The sequence below is a fragment of the Typopeltis vanoorti genome, chromosome 5, assembly GCF_054136105.1.
Source record: "Typopeltis vanoorti isolate ZY-2024b chromosome 5, IOZ_Tvanoo_1.0, whole genome shotgun sequence".
NCBI classification, from domain to species: domain Eukaryota; kingdom Metazoa; phylum Arthropoda; class Arachnida; order Uropygi; family Thelyphonidae; genus Typopeltis; species Typopeltis vanoorti.
In genome coordinates this window covers 147,988,494-148,012,702 of record NC_143553.1, presented here as the reverse complement: position 1 = coordinate 148,012,702, position 24,209 = coordinate 147,988,494, and the positions used below count along the sequence as shown (strand labels likewise).

Sequence of the window (24,209 nt, the reverse complement as noted above, 5' to 3'; positions counted from 1 at the left end):
AATGAGCTCTTTCTTTTGAAAGATTTAATCCCACATCTTGGGAAGTACCACATAATATGTAGAATGGAATAATGTCATCACTAGCCTGAGGACTAGAAATTCAATGTTCATATTTGCACAAGTCATGGATGAAGATAATTTATTTAAGCAGTACTACTATCCAAAAAGTTATACTGAAGGAACAATTGCATTTTGGAATGATCAGACTTCTGCTAGTGATGGACAGAAAGAAATTTTCAAAAACTTTCATAATGAAAATATTCCTTTTGAAAAAATGAAACCTGCTGTTAAATTAATTTGCATACTGCTTGGTTTCATTGCTACAGAGGAAGGAATTTTCTTTTCAGTGAGTTCATTATGAAACAAGGATCGCATACTAACACAGTAAACCTAATTATTATAAAAATCTATTTCAAAGGAATAAAGTGAGATTTTCACATGTCTGGATGTAAAAAATCTTAAACATATAAAAGAGACAAAAACACTAACTATATCAGCCATTATTTAAGAACATTAGCCAAGATTTAAGAACATTATTAGATATTGTGAAGAGAAAAAGTGTCAATGGGAGAATAGTGTGTGTGCTGCCTCGTTTTGACAATTACGAGTTAAGTAGACGAGCAATGATAATGAATGATATGATTGCAAGAATGTGCAGAAAAAGAGGTCTGGAGTTTGATGTTTGGAGTGTGTTTGAAGGAAAAAGGCAGTTGTATGCTAGAGATGGACTGCATCTTAACATGGAAGGACATAAGCGATTGAAGAAGTTATTGTTTTCTGAACAGGTTGAAGTTATTGGGCAGGGAAACTAATATTGAAAAGGTTGAGTGTAAGAGAGAGAAACTTTAGCACTGATTGTGTACTTATTGATCCTTATAGGCAGAATAAATTGCAGAAGAGAGGGGATAAAAATTGGCATAGGACTACGGTAGTTAGTGACTTATATATCAGTTCTAAAGCCGGTACAAGATCTAGAGGGAATCTGCAATTTTTGTATACCAATGCTAGAAGCATTCGAAATAAGAGAGAAGAATTTTTGGCATTAGTCAGTGAAATCTCACCAAAAGTTGTAGGCATTAGTGAAACTTGGCTGTCAGCAGAAGATGTGGTCACTGGAATTGAATGTGATGGGTACAGTATTTTCAGGGAGGATAGAGAAGATAAAACAGGAGGAGGAGTACTGTTGATGATAGCTGATGTGTTGCAGCCAAAGAAAGTAGTATATCATGATGATAGACATGTGAATGAGAGTTCATTTGAGGCAGTCTGGTGCGAAATAGTGACCAACGCAACCAAATATACAGTTGGATGCTGCTATAGGCCAGGGAGTACGGGGGGAGATATTGAATTCATGCATCAGCAACTTAGTGCAATGAGTGAAGGCTTAGTGATTATTATGGTGATATCAACTGGAAGGAGGAAATATCACGTAGCAAAAAGGAAATGGAGTTCATACATCTTCTACAAGATAATTACTTGAAACAGCACGTAACTGAAGGGACACGTGGTGTGAGAGTGTTGGACCTGGTTATTGGTTCAGAGGTTATATGCATAAGTAAGGTGTCCTCGTTACCTCCAGTTGGTGAAAGCGATCATGTGGTATTGACTTGGGAGGTTGCAAAATCTGTGGATTTTTCTATTAAGAAGGGGTATGTACGGAACTACAGGTTAGGCAATTATAACAAGCTTCGGAGTGAGCTTGCAGCCATCCCATGGCAGAACATATTGCAAGGGAAAGATGTTAGCAGTGCTTGGGATAAAATCAGCGGGTATCTGAGGAAAGCAATATCAGATTGTGTCCCCATGGTCAGGAGGTCAAACAAGGCAGGCATTAGATGGATGAGCAGTAGTATCAAGCTTGAACTGCAAAAAAAGAAAATGTTATGGAGAATTTACAAGGAGAAAGGCGATCAGGACACCCATGAGCAGTACAAGGCTCAAGCTAGGAAGGTTACCAGCATAGTAAGAAAAGCTAAATCAGATTATGAGAAGACCTTAGCCAAAGAGATCAAGGGTAATCCCAAAGAGTTCTTCCGCTATGTGGCAAATAAGAGGAAGAATGACTTCGGAAGGATAATCTTAGTGGGTGCTGATGGTATTGAGGTGACAAAATCAGATGTAATAGTCGAGTTACTGAGTGATCACTTTTCAAAAGTCTATCACCCAAGTGAGGATATCTCTATACCTACAGCAATACCTAATGTGAGAATTGAAGCTAAAGAATCAGAGGTATTAAATATATTGCAAAACTTAAATGCAAACACTGCAGTAGGCTTAGATGGAATATCAGCTCGGGTGTTGCGTGAATGTGCAAATGAATTGTCAACCCCTCTCACCTGGATATTTAACTTAAGTTTGAACTCTGGTATGGTCCCTAGGGAGTGGAAGTTAGGCAAAGTGGTTCCTTTGCATAAAGGTGGCTCTAAAACTGCGGTATTGAATTACAGACCAATCACCATCTCAGGAGTAGTGGTAAAAGTATTGGAAAAGTTGGTTAAAGACAAAATTCAAGAATGGGTGGATCAGGATATCATACTCTATAGAGGCCAACATGGTTTTGTTAAAGGTAGATCCTGCCTTAGCAATCTATTAACTATTCATAATAGAATAACATCTGAGTTGGACAAAGGAACTGGCTACACAGTGGTACTTCTGGATTTTGCTAAGGCTTTTGACAGGATACCCCATAGAACACTGTTACGCAAATTGGAGCAGATGGGAATGGATATTAAATTGATGATATGGATAGGAGAATGGCTCAGGGAGAGATACCATAAGGTGGTGTATGGAGGAGCCGAGTCCAGAATGAGGCAGGTGACCAGTGGTGTGCCTCAGGGCTCTGTGCATGGGCCAATGTTGTTTAATTCGTATATAAATGATATAGGAAACTGCTTAAAGGGAGATATTCAGTTGTTTGCTGATGATGCAAAGTTGTGTAGTGCAATAAAAAATCAAGCTGATGTTGAAAGTTTGCAGGAGGATTTAAATAAGCTGGTAAAATGGGCAAAAGAAAATGGATGTCAGTTCAATGTGGAAAAGTGTAAAGTCATGCATTTTGGGATTAAAAGATTACCAGCTGTGTACTACATCGATGGAAAGGTACTCCAAGAGATTGATGAGGCTAGGGACTTAGGGGTATTGGTAGATAAGGAGATGAAGTTCAGAGGACACATTGCTAAGGTGTCCAAGATTGCACATAGGATTACTTGGTTGTTGAGGAACACACTGACATCCAGAGATAAAGAGGTTATTATTCCCCTTTATAAAGCATTGATACTTCCACATTTGGATTACTGTGCTCAGGTCTGGTCACCTGGATTCCTTGGAGATGAGGAGGCTGTGGAGAGGGTTCAGAGAAGAGTGACCAAGTTGGTGAGTGATATAAAAAATGCTCCCTACATTGATAGATTGAGAGCTTGTGGATTGCAGAGATTGGTTGATAGGCGAAGAAGAGGGGATATGATAGAAACATTCAAATTACTAAAAGGTTTTTATAGGATTGATGCAGGGGAAATGTTTCAGCTGTGTGAAAGTGATGGAAGAACAAGAGGTCATCTCTGGAAATTAAAGAAGAGTGTGGTTAACAAAGGTGTCAGAACAAGGTTTTTTGCCTGGAGGGTGGTGAATGAGTGGAATTCATTGCCTGACTTAGTTGTGAGCTCTTTGTCTGTAAATGAATTCAAGAAGAGATATGACAGATATTGTTTTGCTAGTTTGGGTCTCCTGCGATGAGTCTACTGACTCCATGGAGATACCCGTAATAATAATAATAATATAGCAATACCTAATGTGAGAATTGAAGCTAAAATCAGAGGTATTAAATATATTGCAAAAGTTAAATGCAAACACTGCGGTAGGCTTAGATGGAATATCAGCTCGGGTGTTGCGTGAATGTGCAAATGAATTGTCAACCCCTCTTACCTGGATATTTAATTTAAGTTTGAACTCTGGTATGGTCCCTAGGGAGTGGAAGTTAGGCAAAGTGGTTCCTTTGCATTAGGGTGGCTCTAAAACAGCAGTATTGAATTACAGACCAATCACCATCTCAGGAGTAGTGGTAAAAGTATTGGAAAAGTTGGTTAAAGACAAAATTCAAGAATGGGAGGATCAGGATATGATACTCTATAGAGGCCAACATGGTTTTGTTAAAGGTAGATCCTGCCTTAGCAATCTATTAACTATTCATAATAGAATAACATCTGAGTTGGACAAAGGAACTGGCTACACAGTGGTACTTCTGGATTTTGCTAAGGCTTTTGACAGGATACCCCATAGAACACTGTTACGCAAATTGGAGCAGATGGGAATGGATATTAAATTGGTGATATGGATAGGAGAATGGCTCAGGGAGAGATACCATAAGGTGGTGTATGGAGGAGCCGAGTCCAGAATGAGGCAGGTGACCAGTGGTGTGCCTCAGGGCTCTGTGCTTGGGCCGATGTTGTTTAATTTGTATATAAATGATATAGGAAACGGCTTGAAGGGAGATATTCAGTTGTTTGCTGATGATGCAAAGTTGTGTAGTGCAATAAAAAATCAAGCTGATGTTGAAAGTTTGCAGGAGGATTTAAATAAGCTGGTAAAATGGGCAAAAGAAAATGGATGTCAGTTCAATGTGGAAAAGTGTAAAGTCATGCATTTTGGGATTAAAAGATTACCAGCTGTGTACTACATCGATGGAAAGGTACTCCAAGAGATTGATGAGGCTAGGGACTTAGGGGTATTGGTAGATAGGGAGATGAAGTTCAGAGGACACATTGCTAAGGTGTCCAAGATTGCACATAGGATTACTTGGTTGTTGAGGAACACACTGACATCCAGAGATAAAGAGGTTATTATTCCCCTTTATAAAGCATTGATACTTCCACATTTGGATTACTGTGCTCAGGTCTGGTCACCTGGATTCCTTGGAGATGAGGAGGCTGTGGAGAGGGTTCAGAGAAGAGTGACCAAGTTGGTGAGTGATATAAAAAATGCTCCCTACATTGATAGATTGAGAGCTTGTGGATTGCAGAGATTGGTTGATAGGCGAAGAAGAGGGGATATGATAGAAACATTCAAATTACTGAAAGGTTTTTATAGGATTGATGCAGGGGAAATGTTTCAGCTGTGTGAAAGTGATGGAAGAACAAGAGGTCATCTCTGGAAATTAAAGAAGAGTGTGGTTAACAAAGGTGTCAGAACAAGGTTTTTTGCCTGGAGGGTGGTGAATGAGTGGAATTCATTGCCTGACTTAGTTGTGAGCTCTTCGTCTGTAAATGAATTCAAGAAGAGATATGACAGATATTGTTTTGCTAGTTTGGGTCTCCTGCGATGAGTCTACTGACTCCATGGAGATACCTGTAATAATAATAATAATAATAATAATTATAACAGAATTTCAAGAAACAAACTACTAGGACTGTAGGCTTGATAAATTTTGAAGTACTTGTTATGCAGTTTACTGTCAATTTCACTTTTTATTATTAAAAATTAATCTTCATTTTTTTATTATATATTTACTCCTTCCTTATTACTTAATTAGCTGCTGCAAACACACAACTACTTATCATTTAAATATCACAATAGGAGAACAACAGTGCCTTTTTAAATATCTAATCTTGTTTCAGGCTGCATTAAATGTTTGGTCATTGAAAATAATTTTTTCAAGGAAATCTTGTATAATATGTTTTATTTATTTATTTTTTTTTAACTAAATGTATTAATAAATTTACAAAAATAAACTTTCACTGTGAATTGAGGCATAAATGCTGTTGGAAACATGTTGATAAATTTTAATAGATGAAGACAGCACACAAGAATGAAACAAGATTAATGACTATTATTTCATCTGCCAGACTTCTACAAGGTGGCTCATAAGTCACGAAGAGGTTTGGAATGTGAATAACTTTTTTTTTTATTATAAATTTTTTTTCATTTCATTTTCTTAAGGTATTCTAGGAACATTTGTGAAATTAAACTAAACAACAAACCAAAATCATGCAATTTGGCAATCATGTGCAATTAATTAGCCACTGCTTTCTCCAGATCTAACAATTCCCAACTTCCTATGGGATTACCTGAAAGAAAACTTGTATGTGAACAAACTACAGACAAAATGAAGGAGAATATTCATGCAGAAATTTGGGCACTGCAGACAGAAACATTATCAGCTGTCATGGATCATGCTGTAGAAAGGGCCTGTCTTTGGGAAGCAAAAATGAAAGGCATTTATATAACATGGTTTTTCATAACCAATAAAAAAAAAAAAAACATCTCCAGGTTCTGTATTTCATTAAAATAAAAAGAAATTAATAAAAATAAAGTTATTAAATGTTTAAACCCCCATCGTGACTTATGGCTCACCTTGTACAAGAGTACAAGTTACAATAAAATTGTAATATGCACACAACACAAAATACAACCTAAGTGATTAGATTAAGCTTAGTCATTGGAAGGACACCCTCTAGAAGTAAGCCATGATTGTTAAATAGAAGGATTAAGAATTAGCTTCCTGTATTTTGCAGAGTTTCTCTCCAGAGTTAGGTTAGTTTTTAAGAAATTAATTTCAACGACAAGAGTTTTTATCCATTTGATTCTACAAGTGATATGCAAGGTAAGAGACTTCTCATAATAGTAGGGGATGTATTTATGTTCTTCCAAGCACATGTCAGTAAATCTATCAGTCAGTCAATAGGTTAAAACTAGTAACTTGACCTGGGACAGAGAAAAGACATCTTTAGAGAAGAAGAAGAGAGGAAAAAGTTTCGAATGGCTGAAACTAGGACAGATACATACTGCTTTCATTAAAATGTGTTCCAAATAGTTAACATCTAACAATTGAGCCTAACAGTGTACAGAGATTCAGATACTTGCAAAAACATGGACCAAATACAAAAAATAAATGTTCTCTAAACTCCAGTATACTGAATTTTGTTGAATCAAATTAATGTGAATTTAAAATAAACTGCCAAAATCTAAACCTTTGGATCATTCTTGTACATATTTTCTACATTTTGTAGAATAAATTCTAAAATATTTTTAACAAGATCGATAATAATACTATTGCTGTAATAAAAATTACGAGAAGTTTGAACGTCTGAAATAACTCATAAAATTGAACAGAATTAACTTACTACAACAGCTCGAGATGTATTTCGCAACAAGAATGGTGCATAGAAATTCTTGAAGCATTTGTATAAAATACCCTTTGAAACAACTGGATTTTTTTCCTTTTTCTTTGTTCTTATACACCAGCAAACATCAAGTCTGTTATTCTGTTGAAAAAGAGAAAATAAATATCTGCAGCTTTCTAAATTTAACTAATATAAAACTATAAAGCTTATACAAATACATCCAAGAAATAGACAAGTAGACCAATCATTTTTCCAGTAATCAAATTTTAATAATCATATGTGAAATGATTATTAACAATTTTGACCTTTGCTTTTATAACCATCAACTTAACACAGAATAAAACAAAAGCATACAAGATACAAAATAACAGTGGAGATATGTTCCAGTAGAAATGACATGCAGTCCATTTCTGAAGTTGGGCATGATTAGGTACTTCATAAGATATTATTGTTTTGGTAACTTCCATGGAGTCAAAAAACTCGTTGTGTGAGGCCCACTTAACAGGCAACATGTCTATCACAACAAACTTTAAAGTTCTTTTCTTTTAGTGTTACATGGTGATCAGCATTCCTTTTTAAAATTATGGATTCTACAACCGTGTTAGAATAACTCTCTTTATTATCCCGACATTTCAATCTTCATATCAAGATCATAATCTGGAGCATACATAAATATACAAGACAAGCTGCATTACATTTCAAACTGAAAGCTAGAGAAACAATGATTTGATCACATGCTATTACTATTTTAGTAATAGCATATGATCTATTTCACTAGAGGTCACTGGCATGACCTCTAGTGAAAAAAAAAAATAATAATAAAAATAAAAAATTACATCATGCTAGATTTAATTTATGATTACATGAATAAACATTCTTGCTTACAGATAGTTTTCCTTCCAGTAACAGTGATGTCCTATTTCTATTATTAAATTATTTTTGATTTAAAACATTATTCATAAATTCCAACATGAATAAACATTCTTTCTTGCAGATTTTTTCTTTAACAGTGATGTCCTATTTTTTAGTATTAACATTGTTATTTTAGATTTAGGATCCTGGATTTTCTACAGTCCTATTTATAGTTGTTCTTAGAGAGGAAGGATTCGTGGGACGAATATATGCCTTCCATATGTATGGGATTTTTAGACCATCATTATTGTTTAGATTGGAGTGGCTGATAATGATCTCACAGGCTTCCTTAAATTTGTGTTCATACCATGTTTTGGTGTGATGTAGACAACTATGTGAAAAAGCACTATTTATGAATAATTTTATAAATCAAAAATAATAATTGTAATAATAGAAATAGGACACCACTGTTACTGGAAGGAAAACTATCTGTAAGCAAGAATGTTTATTCATGTAATCATATCCCTGGTAGCTGAGCAAAGATGCGAATTGTAGATTTTTTTTATATGTAGGGTGGTTGGTAAATCACAGTGTAATGGGCTGCATTACACTGTGATTGCAGAGAATGAAAATTTCATTTTTTCATCTATTCTATGGAATTTATCAAAACTGTTGTGTTGCCTTTGGCAGCTTTCAGTGCTATGGTGCCCTCATTCTGTTCAGAATTTTAGAACCAGTATTTTATTATGGGGTAACTGGTCATAGAGGCTATTTCATTATATATGTTACCTGCTATAACCAGTTTTATAGTATATTCACTTACTTCTACTGGTGGTGATGTGTAACACTATTATTATTATTTAAAACTCTCCTTTTTGCTGACGACCAAATAATAATTACAAATTCTGAAGATAACTTACATAAAGCTATTTTAGATCTAAATGAGATAGTCAAAGATTATGGTATGATAATATCAACAGAAAAATCAAAAACTATGGCCTTTAAAGGACAAGATCCAGCAAGAACTAAAATAGTAATAGATAACAAGATCTTCGAACAGGTGAATTCATTTAACTATCAACGATGTATGATCACATATGAAAATGAAAAAGATAGATGTAAAAATTACAAAATATTTAAAAACAACAGGTGTAATTAACTCCATATTTAAACCAAAACTAGTTCAAAAATAAACCAGACTAAAAGTATACAATACATTAGCCCTACCAGTCTTATTGTATGGAAGCGAAATCTGGACAATAAAACAAAAAGGCAAACAAAGATTAATAACAGCAGAAATGAAGTTTATGAGAAAAACTGCAAAGTATACTCTATTTGATCACAAAAGAAACGAAGAAATTATGAAAGAATTAAATCAAGAATCACTAATAGAAAAAAATTAAAAAATATAAAGTCATGTTGGAGGCATAATGGATTGTATACAGCACTCAGAAAGGATTAAAAACAGAATTTAATTCTTCCTATATTTCGTCTCAGTCAATGAGACATCTTCGGGATTACAAAAAAAACTAATGTAACATAAAAACAAATAACAAACAATACCATGCCCAACCACATGGGAGACACTAAAGTCCTATCTAGGTGAAGTGCCCTCTAAGGGCAGTTGTAATTGGCCTGAAATGTACAGTGGGACCTCTGGTGATAAGTGTTTCGCAAATCTTAAGAAGTTTAATGTAACTATATTTGTTAAGATTTGGTTGATTCCTGAGAGCTGCTGCTGATTCTAAGAATAGTCTTTCTCTTTTGAATTTGCTGTGGTGGAACATGGTGGTATTTTTCCATGAGATCCTATGGGTTGTATCCAAGACATGGTCAGACAGGCCTGACTGACCATAGTCGTGCTTGCAGATGTATGACTTATGTTCCTCCAGGCAGAGTGTAGCTGATCTACCTGTCTGTCCAAAGCACTCCAGTTTACAGGAACAGGGTACTTTATAGACTCCAGGCACTGAGAGAGGAGGGAGTTGATCTTTTGTAGAGCGGATGAGGGTAGCAAGTTTGTGGTGGGGCTTAAATGCTGTGTGTAGGTTGTATTTTTTTAAATCTTGGCTATTTTTTCAGATGTGCCATGGATGTAGGGTATGGTGACAGCATTTCTAAACTCTTTTTGAAGGGAAGACCGAGGAATGAGAGAGGAACTGATTATTTTTCTAATACTGTGATCACTGTAGCCATTGGAGAGGAAAATGTTGTGTATGTGGTCAAGCTCAGTTGTAAGGGCAGTTCCACTGTAACAAAGATTGTGGGCTCTCTTGCTAAGGGTTTTAATAATGCCATATTGTTGAGCAGGGTGGTGGTGGTGGGAGCGTTTGTAGATGTATCTGCCTGTGTGCGTGGGTTTTCTATATACCGTGAAGCAAAGTGTGCCATTGGGGAGGCGTGTAACTAAGGTGTCTAGGAAGGGTAAGCAATTGTTCTTTTCCTTTTCCATCATGAACTGGATTCTTGGATGTAGGCTGTTGAGGTGACTGAGGAAGGCTTCTAATGTGTGTGTGTGGGCCATGAGGCCCAATAGAGAACACATCATCTACATATCTTAGCCAGGTGGAAGGTTTGAGAGGGGCTGAGTCTATGGCTCGTTTTTCAAAATCTTCCATATAAAAATTGGCAAGGGGGAGTGAGAGGGGAAACCCATGGCAGTTCCTTCTATCTGCTTATAGATCTATAAGCAGATAGAAGGAATCTTAGATTCTAAGAATATTTAAGAATCTTAAATATTCTTAAAATCAGCAGCAGCTCTCAGGAATCAGCCAAATCTTAACAAATATGGTTACATTAAGCTTCCTAAGATTTGAGAAACGCTTATCACCCGAGGTCCCACTTTACATTCCAGGCCACCTACAACTGCCCTTATAGGGTGCTCCACCTAGATAGGACTTCAGTGTCTTCCACGTGTTTGGGCTTAGTATTGTTTGTTATTTGTTTTTATGTTACATTAGTTTTTTTGTAATCCCTGAAGATGTCTCATTGACTGAGACGAAATATAGGAAGAATTAAATTCTGTTTTTAATCCTTTCTGAATGCTATATACATTCCATTAAGCCTCCAACATGTTCTCACAGTACTTAAGCCTCTACAAACAGATTTTTTTTTTCTTCTAAGTTGGTACATCTGTCATAAGCATCAATGTAAAATTGCAAGTCATTCTATCAAGTAGCTTATTTCATACAGCTGTCTGAAGCAAAAGTTTTGTCTGTATCCCTTGAAATGGATAAAATTTAGTATTGTGTGGTTACAAAATTCTTTGTAAAAGAAGATTTAACACCAAAAGAAATTCATTCAAAGTTCATAGGCACTCTTCTCCTTCATTTTTCGACAATTAAGAAATGGACTGCTGGGTTTAAACGTAGTTGCACCAGCCTTAAAGATGATCCACGTGAAGGACGTCCAAAAAGTGTAACATCAGAAATCATTGATCAAGTGCAGGATATGGTATTAGATGACCGGCGAGTCAAAGTGCGTGAAATTGCTGAGACTATAGGAATTTCAAAAGAATGTGTAGGATATATTTACATGAAGAATTGCAAATTAAAAAGCTTTGTGCAAGATGGGTGCTGCACTTGCTCACAGCAGATCAAAAATGACTTGCATGAAAATCTCTGAACAGTTCTTGGGGCATTTTAACAATAATAAAACAGATTTTGTGAGTTGATTTATTACTATGGACGAGACTTGGATTCAGCAGTAAACAGAATCCAAACAGTGGGCAGAAGTCGGTTATTCAGCACCAAAGAAGACATGGTCATGACATAGGTATTTTGAGATGATAAAGGCATTTTGTTTATTAATTATCCTGAAAAGGGTAAAACAATAACTGGGGAACATTATTCCAATTTTTTATCCAGACTAGAGAAAAAAATTCGTGAGAAAAAGACCGGGTTTGCAGAAGAAAAAAAATCATCTTTCATCAGGACAATGCACCTGCCCACAAAGGTGTTTTGGCGATGGGGAAATAAGGGATCTGCACTATGAATTGGAACATCCATCCTATTCTCCAGATTTGGCTCTATTTGATTTGTATCTCTTCCCAAAATTAAAACTCTTCCTCACTGGTCAGCGTTTTTCTTCGAATCAAGAGATGATTGCAGCTGTAGAAGGGTATTTTGCAGATCTTACTGAGAACCACTACAGGGACGGGATAATGGCGCTGGAATAAATGTATTGGTCTTAAGGGAGATTATGTTGAAAAATAAAAATAATTTTGATATTAAATTTCCATCATATAAAATATGCCTAGGGACAGACAGAGCTGGCTGCTACTGGCATGTCCCCAGGTAGCAGATAAAAAAATTAACCCTTGATATGGGGGTCATTTTGCTATCTAATTTCCTTATATAGTTTAGCTGAGAAATCAGCAAAGGCAACTGATGAATAATCAGTTGTGGTCTAATAGTGGTAGTTGCTAACAGAATGTAAGACAGCAAGGCTAGCAACTGTCTCAACCAAAACATATTATTCTATGACACCAGTATGGCATGGTGAGTCAGCCTTTCCATATAAGCACTAGCTCTACCAAGGCTCTCTACAGAAACAGCAACTTAGATTACCCTTCAACAGGCAGAAGAACAACTATGTTGTCAACAACTGGAGGATCTAGCTGGTGGATGAGTTGGTATACCCCAATCAACAGTTGGCAACCCTAACCAAATATGGTTATTGCTGCAACAGTAATAGAAAACTGGATTGTTGGTTACAGTTTGTCAATTTCATGGAATGTCAATCCCATGAAACTGCCATTGCCTCCTATCATGTTTGGGAGGAATGCACCTAGCTCCAAACCACAGAGAATAGGTTAAAATTGGGTATGTGGTCGTCAAGGAGTAATTTTCCAATTCCAACTAAACACCAGAACTCTATAAAACCGGTAAGCTGAGACTACTCAAAGTGGAGCTGAAACACTTTAGATGGAATGTATTCAAAATTTCAGAGACACATTCAACAAAAGGTATGGTAGACAAAAGTGAAGAAAGAATGTACCAGCCTAGAAGAAAAGATCAGTAGCACAGAGGAGTTGCAATTATAAATCAGAAAACATCTCATAAATACCATAGAATATACAGAATTTTTAGAGTCACAAGAAGAAATAGATGATGCAATCAAGAGATATCCTAATAATATTAAATTTTAATGCAAAAGTTGGACAGATTTCAGATTCATATGGATGTTATGGCAAAATTTGAAATAGGGGAAATAAATGACACAAGAGAAATCCACTAAATTTCTGTAAATTAATTAGCCCATGTATTACTAATATAATGTTTTATCATAGGGAAAGTCACAAACCTGGGTGTTGGAAGTTTTTTCTCCACTTGGTTAGACAATAATAAATTTAATAAAGGATTAAATTTACACTTGGATAAAGGATTAAACTAAATTATTAAATAAACCTGGACTCCATCCAATGGAGAAATCAAGAACTGAATAGACTATATATGAAATTAATAAAAGATGGAAATGCTAAATTCAAAATGTAAAACCCTAAAGACAATAGATATGGATACAGACTATGAACTCCTTAAAGCTAAAATAAACAAATTTAATAAGAAAATAGTACCCAAAGTAAAAACTAGCATCAAGACACACAAAACGTCAGCATACAAGCATCAGTAAAGAAAATTAATGTCAAGGAAACTTTTACCAATAACAGAAGATATAGAAAATTGCTAGAGTTGTGGTAAAAAAAGAATTGATGGATCCAATGCACACACACACATATGCAGCAAACATATCACTGAATTAATCCCTACTGGCATGGAAATTCCCCATTACTTTGAACTGCTGCCCTCTTAAGGCCCAGTTTACCAAATGATGTGCCTGTACAAAAAAAATAAATCAAACATACCACAACTGGCTTACATCAAGAACTCTACCCTCATTCAATGCTTATAGTCAAGACTGAAATAGCTGCAAGAAAACTTCAAGCGCCTCCGTAGCTCAACTGGAAGAACAACGGTATGTTGCACCCTTCGATTAGAAAAAGCCTAAGTTCGATTCGTGATGGGAGGAATCTTTATGTGGCCTTTTTCAAATGAAGGTGAATTAGCCAATCTCATACGGAAGTAGCAGGGTTTTTTCTCCCTTTTTCATTCTGCATACAGACAAATCAGCCCTTCAGAACACACGTAATTTACAGACAAAATATACTAGTTGTGGTGGTGGGCGGTGGATGGCATTGATGCAGAGGGTGTAGTGGTGGAGACGGAGAGTTGTACAGGGGGCGTCCTCCCGCGATGAGTATTTGGACTCCTTGGAGGTGTCATGAATAATAAATAAATAATAAATAAAACTATCAATGCTACCAAAACAAAATTTAAAAGAGCAAAAAGCAACAACCAGTTGACTATAAGCATTGAACGAGGGTAGAGTTCTTGATGTAAGCCAGTTGTGGTATGTTTGATTTATTTTTTTTGTACAGGCACATCATTTGGCAAACTGGGGCCTTAAGAGGGCAGCAGTTCAAAGTAATGGGGAATTTCCATGCCAGTAGGGATTAATTCAGCGATATGTTTGCTGCATATGTGTGTGCGCATTGGATCCATCAATTCTTTTTTTACCACAACTCCAGCAATTTTCTATATCTTCTGTTATTGGTAAAAGTTTCCTTGACATTAGTTTTCTTTACTGATGCTTGTATGCTGACGTTTTATGTGTCTTGATGCTAGTTTTTACTTTGGGTACTATTTTCTTATTAAATTTGTTTATTTTAGCTTTAAGGAGTTCATAGTCTGTATCCATATCTATTGTCTTTAGGGTTTTACATTTTGAATTTAGCATTTCCATCTTTTATTAATTTAATATATAGTCTATTCGGTTCTTGATTTCTCCATTGGATGGAGTCCAGGTTTATTTAATAATTTAGTTTAATCCTTTATCCAAGTGTAAATTTAATCCTTTATTAAATTTATTATTGTGTAACCAAGTGGGGAAAAAACTTCCAACACCCAGGTTTATTTGTGACTTTCCCTATGATAAAACATTATATTAGGAATAAGTGCTCTAAACATTGATCTTCATACTATTCTTAAAAGGTACAAGGATGCTACCAAAACAGTCTAGTCTTTTTTCTTGCAAAATAGATCTCAGTTCACCTACCTACACCCTCCGTAACACAAATCACCAGGCAAGAACAGATCTCTCTGCTTGGACTAACGTTTATCTCCAGTCTCTTGTGGCATAAACACATCACATCAATAGCCTCCTTAGCATCCAAGAAACTAGGCATTCTTTTTTGTTCAAAAGGATATTTACACCCAACCAACTGCTAACTATATATAAATCCGCCCATGTCTAGAATACTGCTCACATGTTTGGGGTGGTACATCTAAAATTTCCCTTAAAATCCTTTATGTAGTCCAGAGGCAAGCTATTAGACTCACTGATGATCCCTTTCTTACAGATTCACTTCCTCTTCTCACAAACACAAATGTTTCAGCACTGCATCTATCCTAGGTAGTTGCATGGTCACTGCTCCCATGAATTGGCAACTATCATTCCTTCACTTTTAGTTGCACAAGAGCAGCAGCTGACCAGCATCCTTCAATATGCAACTGCACCAAGCCTGCTTCTCCTCTTCCTGTTTTATTCTGTCAAACTCTGTCCTCTAGAACAGTCTTCCTCATGAAGTATTCCCAAACAGTTACAACTTGTCGATCTTCAAAAATAACATCAATAAACTTCTATCTCAGTTCTCATCTGCACCCACACCATGGCACTGATGTGCTTATAGGTCTCTTGACCTCACATCTGGAAGCAATATAAAAAAAAAAAAAAGAAACCACTTCATGCAGGATTCTATGGAAGAAACTATTTTCAGGGCTTAGTCATGTCTCAGTCATGCAGCAGGTTCATTTATTTCAATATAAAGACTTTGAATGTGCAATTTACAAAAAAGTGCCACCAGCTATTTGTATACCCTGATGATGAACAGGGTCCAACCATCGGAACATGCTCTCCCTTGCAGAAATGTAAACCTGGGATCTATGATCAAGCTTTGAATATAAAAGTGCACAATAAAGACAAAGGAATATCAATGAGTAGTCCATTCTGTAGAGTGCAAAGGAGATTAATGCTTTTGTGCACTTTTCCTTAAGTTGATGAATGTGTGTAAAGAATGCAAGTTTCTATCAAAGATGAGTCCCAAGAACTTGGCTTCTGGTTCTACTGGAATAATACTTTCTCATTCTTAAATCAGGATCTGAGAGAAGAATACATTTTCAGCAGAAGTGTACACAATCAGTTTTTTCAGCTGAGAACTGAACCCATGAAGAGACAATTACTTGAAACCGTCTTTCAAGTAATTGTATCCTTATATTACATGAGTAACAGTACATTGTAAAGTCATCTAGGTAAAGAACATTAAGGAGCATTGCTTAACATAGGAGGAAACTGTTCAGCTACTGAATTAACTGATAGTAAAAGATTGTCACACTTAAAACAAAGCCCTGAGGAGCACCCATTTCTTGATGACATGGCTAAGATAACACGCTTTGCACTCAGATTTGACTTGCATGGATAGAAAAATTTTAATCCAAACAGGAAAGCGTCTACTCAGACCAAGATTAAACAGGTCTTTTAATATATATATATATATATATATATATATATATATATATATATATATATATATATATATATATTAATTTTATGCAAGCTTCTTCACAGGACAAAACAGGGGCTAAAGTGATTGGAGAAAAGATTGTTGGGTGGTACATTAGACAGAATGAAAGAAAAGTGAATCGGGAAAGCATGAAAGTGAGGGTTAAAAGGAAATAAGGAAAGGTATTGTACAGAGATTCAATTATAAAGAGAAAATGACAAAATTGTAAGTTTCGGCAGGAACAAGTAATTTGAAAAGAGAAAAATATGCACTGAGAGAGGATATGAAAGTGTTGTTGAAAGAAGCAAAAGTGAAGAGTAAAGATTTTGGATCTGCAGCTTTCGTATGACAGGACAGAGCTGAGAAGGAAAAACCACGATTCCTAATGAGTCTATGAGAAGATTATACAGGGAAATGGTCTACAGTTTATAGATTTGTTCATAGCTTATGTATTGAGTGAGATTGACGGACAAAAGTACTTATATGTGCCAGATGGATTACACTTTAATGGGGGTTTTTTTGTGGTTCGATGTTTAGAAAAAGTACTGTTTAATCAGTTTCGAAGTGCAAAACCAGGAAAACTAGAGATATTGGGGTTATGCAATCAAGAACATGTTTTGCCACCCTGGGATATGCAATGCAATTTTAGCATTGCATAGTTTTGGGCTCAAACGGATTGGTAATCCATTCGAGTCTGAAAGGTTTCAGACTCAAATGGAATGGTAATGATATTACATGAGGGTAATTGCAGACACAAGGCAATGATGAAATACATATGCACAAATGCCAAACTATCAGAAATAATGGAGAGGAGTTCTGGGCATTGCTCAGCTTGGCCAAAAATTATAGGAATCAGCGAGACCCGGTTGACAGAAAATGATATAGTTACAGGGATAGAATGTGAAAGGTATTTTGTTTTCATGGATATATAACTCAAGACTTCTGCATTACTTCAACCTTGGTATCTCTCCCAGGTGTGGCTCCCACTGATGAGACCTCAATAAAGGTCGAAACCAGTCCTTGGGTAGTGGCCCTTCCCATTATGCATTGCATTATACACACCTGAAAGGGGGTGTGCTTTGCATTATGGGATACATACTAAGGCAAGTGATATGACTTAGACACGAATATATATTTCACGTGCAAAACTTTGTTTTGCTTATTTGGGAAAAGGATTAAAACCAAGTATAAAATTCTTGGTATGTTTAACACACACACACACACACACACACACACACACACACACACACACACACACACACACACACACACACACACAAAGCTGGGGAATGAATTAGTTAGTTTTGTATGATGATACAACGGCCGTGAGTCCCTTTTACGGGAAGGTACGGCACCATCTCAACCCCCCCCCCTCCATTTTATCCGGGCTCGGGACTGGCATAGCTGACGAATCAGACCTATGGCTGGGTCAGTATTCCTGACTGTAATCCGTGTGTGTGTGTGTGTGTTCACAGGACCGGTTTACCTGCTTGTGGGAGGAAAAACCCCAGATAAACTGGTGGAAAAAATCCAGCTGTCCACGCCCAAGACTGGCTAACTTGGCTATGGCTGAGGAAGATCCTCAAGCTCCTCACGCCGCTGACGGGAATCGAACCTAGGACACTCCTTCCCCGGGCATATGGTTGCAAAGCGCAAAGCCATTAGGCTAACTGACTGGACAGGGAATGAATTGAACAATTCTGATGATGTCTTCACCAATAGATAGCATGTTTCAAAAGATTGTTTATATGCATTTTCATCGATGTACACTCCAAATTATGGAGCAGTGTTTTTTTTTTAATGGAAATAAAATGTCAGAAGTAAAATAGTAATAAATAATAAAATAATTGAGCAAGTTAATAATTTCAAATACCTAGGCTGTAAACTGTATTACATAAATGAAATATATATATATTGATTTTAAGATAATAACTTACTAAAAATCACTGGAATAATTAACAGAAACTTTGAATCTAACCGTGTACAGAAACACATAAGACTCAGTATACAAAAAAATAGCTAAACCTACATTATTATATGGAAGTGAGATCTGGACCTTTGGAGAAAGAGATATACAGAGAATTCAGGCAGCAGAAATGAAATTCCTTAGGAAAACTTATTCTATTAGATAAAATAAAAAAAGAAATAGTGCAATAATAAAAATCTCAAAATCAATCCCATAACAAAGTCAATGATCAAATATAGGAAAAACTGGCTAGACCATATAGCAAGAATGCAGAGAGGCAACAAAAAAAAGATCTTAACATATAACCCTAGAGGAACCAGGAATAGGGGATGACCAAGAAGATGGACTGAGTCCAGAACAGGCCACACAGCCTAGAGCCTGGATAGGAAGATGATTTTTTTTTAACCTTTTTCCATGGATGTTCAACTAAATGTCCTGACTGAACAATAGAAAATATTCACATACTATGTGTGACAAAAATGTTGATCTCAATGAGATCTACAAAAAACTCCATGACAGCATATGTAACTTCTACAGGTGATTTACAGTATGCAATAAATCAGTGTGTTAAGGCATGACGTGCTATTGAAGCAAATGAAGCAGCCAAGAATAGAAAACCAACAAATAGAGTCCCCCCCCCCCCCAAATGGAGCTCTATTTGAGGGAGAGGCCTGCCCTGCTAAGTCAAGAAACCACAGCCTAACGAGAGCTGCCGTGAGTCAGAAGCATCCCGTTCAGAGTATACATGCAGTGAATAGCTTGCATTACCGTACTGCAGTTTAACCATATCTGGCCACCAATTCTGCAAAGTAATTTTGTTATTACCATTATTACTACAATTATATTAATATCAGTGCTTATCAGTAGTTTTTATTATTAGATTTTAGTGGTTTTTATAATTATTAGTAGCTTCTTTTTTCTTCCAACATGCCACAATGAAGAGCAAGATTTTTAAGTCAATCAACTCCTGCAGCAAGGCATATGAAACTAAATAGAGTGAAATTATGGATGCTTCTTGGAATAATAAGGAACTGTCTGCTTTCTCTTATGATTATAATATAAGATATTCTAGATTCAGCAGTTGTGATCACTATTATGATTGTAGTATGTCAGCACTGTAAAGATTAAATACAGACATGAATTTCCTAGAATGTGCTGTTTGAATGGAAAGGTGAAACTATATGAAATCACAGCTCCTCCTGAACCATTATTATCACTTATTACAATACAACATCCACAACTTCAATTTATTGAAACTATTCAAGCTAACAATTCTGCATTCAAATGACATCATTTGGTGCAAAGCAGATAGTTGAATGGGAGTTCATGCCCTATTTTCAAAGTGCAAGGTCAAGTATACCATTTGGCTGCAAGTTTGTTGCCAGTCAAACCAAATGATCAAAAATTTTTACAAACTTATTTCGTTTCAAACCTACATAAACAAGCAGCTTTCCATTCTAGACAGATCACAGGTTGAACCCAGAAATTGTATTTAATTTACAAGGAATGTCAGCATAACATATATATACAAACTTAAGTCAGCTATAGAGAACGTTAACAATATGCAAGAAATAAAACTGGCCATATATGCAAAACTGAGTACTGATAGGATATCACGTATATGCAAATTAAACATGCCATGGCTAATGAAGTAACAACTGCCATAACTGGGCAAGAATTTAATCACAGAGACAATCATACATGGTCGTGATGATAAACAAATGGATATGTGAGATATATAGCCTATGATGCATTCCAATATCCAATTTTATTTTTTAAGGATGGATATTGCATTGATTTACCACAAATTAATCTTTTTTTTTTTCATATATATATATATATATATATATATATATATATGTATGTATGTATGTATCACATAATGGTACAGATGGAAAATTTAAATCCACTACACAGATATGGTCAACTCAATCAATACTGGGTTAACATGTATGCTAAAATTGAGTCAGAGCGTCTCACATTCATATGTTAATCCTAAGAAATCTTTGGGTAGAAAAGTATATACATTTCCACGATACATTGCGTGCTGATGAAAATCCTTCAAACATTGGCCATATTCAAATATTGCCTTCTTACATGGGAAGCCCCTATTCTACAAAAAGACTAAAGATGCAATGGTCTACATTAGAGAATATGGTGGCACTGACCTTTTCATTACCTTTATGCGCAACAATAATTAGCCAGAGATTTTGGAAAATTTGCTACCTGGTAATGTCTTATTACCAAACTTGTGACAGGCACAACATGCCATATCTCTAGGCTGTGTCATAGGATACTAGACATGATACTAGAAACATCAAAGAAAAATTAAACTAGACATTCTTGTTTCAGAAAATAATCTCTTTTACATGTTTCTAGATGGAAAAAATAGTTCAACGTTGATTGGTGTCTATGGAAGCCACACTGTATGATGAAGTTTGCTTTCAGTATCAGAAAAACATGGCATTTCTGTGGGAAACTGCTTCTGGTAATGAGACCACATTTTAAGGAAAATAATGAGTTCAATAAAAATAAGCAATTATAACCCTACAAGTTCTGCTAAGCCACAGAAATTTACATTTTCAAGCTTTGCCTTTATCATGTTTTTCCAAGATCTTACAAAAACAGCTGGCAGCTGGTCAGAGCAATAGGTAGATAACTGTTTGCTTGTGTTGGATCCTTTCCTGTTTTTGGGACAGCAATGACCATTAAGTTATGCCAAGAATCTTGAAACTCCTCTGAGTATTCTGTCATTTAAAAAGAGAAGATCTATAGAAAATAATGGATTGTCTTATCTAAATGTATGTCATCAAAGAATTACTGAACTAGAATGAGAGAATACAAGAATCCTTTTTAGTTCTTTACAAGTGACCAATTGTACAGTTTAAGCCCATTAGCAGAAAAAAAAAATTTTTTTGCCACTGTTTCTCTTGGGACTCTTTCAATATTAGAAATTCAGAAGAGGTGCTGAGATTCTGGCAAAATTTTCTCCGAAAGTGTCTGTAGTAGCTTTGGAATGAGCAAACAACATATCCATTATGTTCCAAAGTCCTTTCATTTACCAGATTTTATCCTATAAAATTTTTGCACAGGTTGTTTTGATTACTGATGCTATAAATTGGACTGTTTTTTGATTGACATTTCCCAAAACGTTGTTTGGTGCAAACATGTATAAAAGCTATTCATTTTGATGGTGGGGTATTTACAAAATATGCCTCATGCTCTGTCTTGATCTTTTTTTTTTTTGGCTGCCTGGCACTCTAGCTTCCACCAAGACTTTGGGCAGAGTGCAAATCGAGATGATTTTTTGGAATCAAAGCTGCTGCTACCTAGGCAACACAGTCTGCTACATACTTCACTGCTTCATTGATAGGGTGTTATGTTGGACCCACGAAGTTGATTGGTCAAACTATAGTACATTAGTACTGTGTAAGGAAAGAGCTTTTGTAAATGAGAAACTTATTGATGATAGATTTAGAGGCCTGTGCACTGCTTTTTTTTTGGAAACACATGGGAGAGGAGAAGGATGTTCAAGGATAGAAGCAGCAGAAATGAAGAGAATCTTGTTGCATTTATCATGGGTTTTTTTTGGCCTATATATAAGCCTAGAAAGGAAGAAGTGGTAAAGGGTGTCCCAAAATTCACGCAAGATTTAAATTTAGCGCCATTTGTGCGGTAAAGTGTTGCCAACGAGAAAAAAAAGGTAGCGTGACAACTGACAGTTCAGGGTTATTAAAAATGGAGCGCTACACGAAAGAACAACGCATTTTCATTGTTGAGCAATATTTTAAAATTAATGAAGGTTTGGCAGCTACAGTTCGCAATTTTCGTACAAAATATCATCAGAATAGTGATTTAACTTGATCAACTGTGAAAAGATTAATTAAAAAATTCAAGGAAACTGGATCAATTAGTGATCTTATACACTCTGTCCGTCCTTAACAAGTCGTTCAACAGAAAACATCAAAGCAGTTCGTGAGAGTGTTGCTAAGAGTCCAGGAACGTCAATTCAGCACCTCGGTCTTGAATTGGGCATTTCGAAACGCTCTCTACGAAAGTATTCTCAAGAAAGATTTGCATCTTTACGCTTATTCAATTGACTCAAGAACTGAAGCCTACTGACCACACACAGCGAAGCGAGTTCGTTGAATGGATTATGGAACAAGTGGATGCTTATTTTTCGAACAAAATCATCTTCAGCGATGAGGCTCGTTTTCATCTTGATGGCTTCGTTAATCGACAAAATTGTTGCATTTGGGGTTCAGAAAATCCACGAGTGATTGTTGAGAAACAAATGTATCCACAACGTGTAACTGTTTGGCGCGGATTTTGGGCTGGAGGCATCATCGGTCCATTCTTCTTCGAAAATGCGGCTGGTAAGGCAATAACAGTTAATGGTGCTCGCTATTGCAACATGATAATCCAGTTTTTTGTGCCTAAATTGCAAGATATGGATGTGGACGACATGTGGTTTCAACAAGATGGTGCCACATGCCATACAGCCTGAGAAACAATTCGATTACTGCACGAGTCATTTCCTGGTCGTGTAATTTCCCGTTTTGGTGATCAGAATTGGTCGCCCAGATCATGTGACTTAATGCAGTTGGACTTTTTTCTTTGGGTTTTTTGAAGTCTAAGGTTTATGCCAACAAGCCCACGACCACCCACACCTTGAAGGAGGAAATTGAACGCTGTATCAACGAAATTCAGCCACATTTATGCAAGACGGTCATGGAAAATTTCGACAAAAGAGTGCATATGTGCCAGCAAAGCCGTGGAGGCCATTTACCCGATATGCTATTCCATGCATAACCCTATACTGTATACTTTGTGAATCAAAAAGAAATTACAATTTTTAATTAAAAACCTGTGTTTTCTATCAAAATTACTTCTTGCATCAATTTTGGGACACCCTGTAGTAACATGGATAGTAATTGGAATATGTCAAGGTCATCTTGAGAAATATGTGCAGTAGGAGTTAGTGAGATGCAGCACCCTGTTATTAGAGCATTTAAAGTTGGAATGCAACTGCTTCTACACTGATATCGAGTGGGACTTGCCAGAAGAGAGTATGATTGACAACAAGAATAGAGACACCTCCTGAGCAAATCCATTCTGTCTTGTCAAAGGATGGTAATATTACAGAATGCCAATCATAACTGGGCTTCCAGGTTTCCTACAAGCAGAAGCATACTGATTTATACTTCTGCAATAGTGCCTTAACATCAATGTTTAGTTGCAATTCACATCAATTCTACTATAGGAATATTTTCTTATTTTTTTGGGGTAGTATTGTCTGGCTTCCTAAGTTAAGAGGTTTGGTTTTCATTACTCTTAGATTTCTTTTTTTGAGAATTCTGGACCAGTATCTGTCTCCTCTTCTGGAAAAATATTCAAGATATCAAATTTGACTCCCTCTAGGACACTCAGTATATTAATTGTTTTCTGAAGGAAAGAGGTATTCATGCCATCTGCTGATAGGTCATCTACTATAGGGTCTGAAAATACATCTGATCCTCTGTGATGCATATTATTTGTTTAATAAGAGAATTTTCATATAGTGGGATGATTTTTGACATGGAGAGAGTGAGCCCTTATTATTTCTCTCAATTCTTTCAGGACAAGTCATCTTTCAGGTATGTTGTGTGGAAAGGTGAGA

At 36.1% G+C, this 24,209-nt stretch overlaps 1 protein-coding gene across 1 annotated transcript in view; it reads right to left on the bottom strand.

Annotated features, from left to right (window-relative positions):
* LOC150106928 (NPC intracellular cholesterol transporter 1-like) overlaps positions 1 to 24,209 on the bottom strand; it is a 920,722-nt gene that overhangs the window by 361,735 nt on the left and 534,778 nt on the right. Inside the window, exon 16 of the mRNA XM_090393507.1 lies at positions 7,116 to 7,256. Coding sequence (XP_090249633.1) covers positions 7,116 to 7,256 — 141 coding nt within the window. The remainder of the gene's footprint in view (positions 1 to 7,115; positions 7,257 to 24,209) is intronic.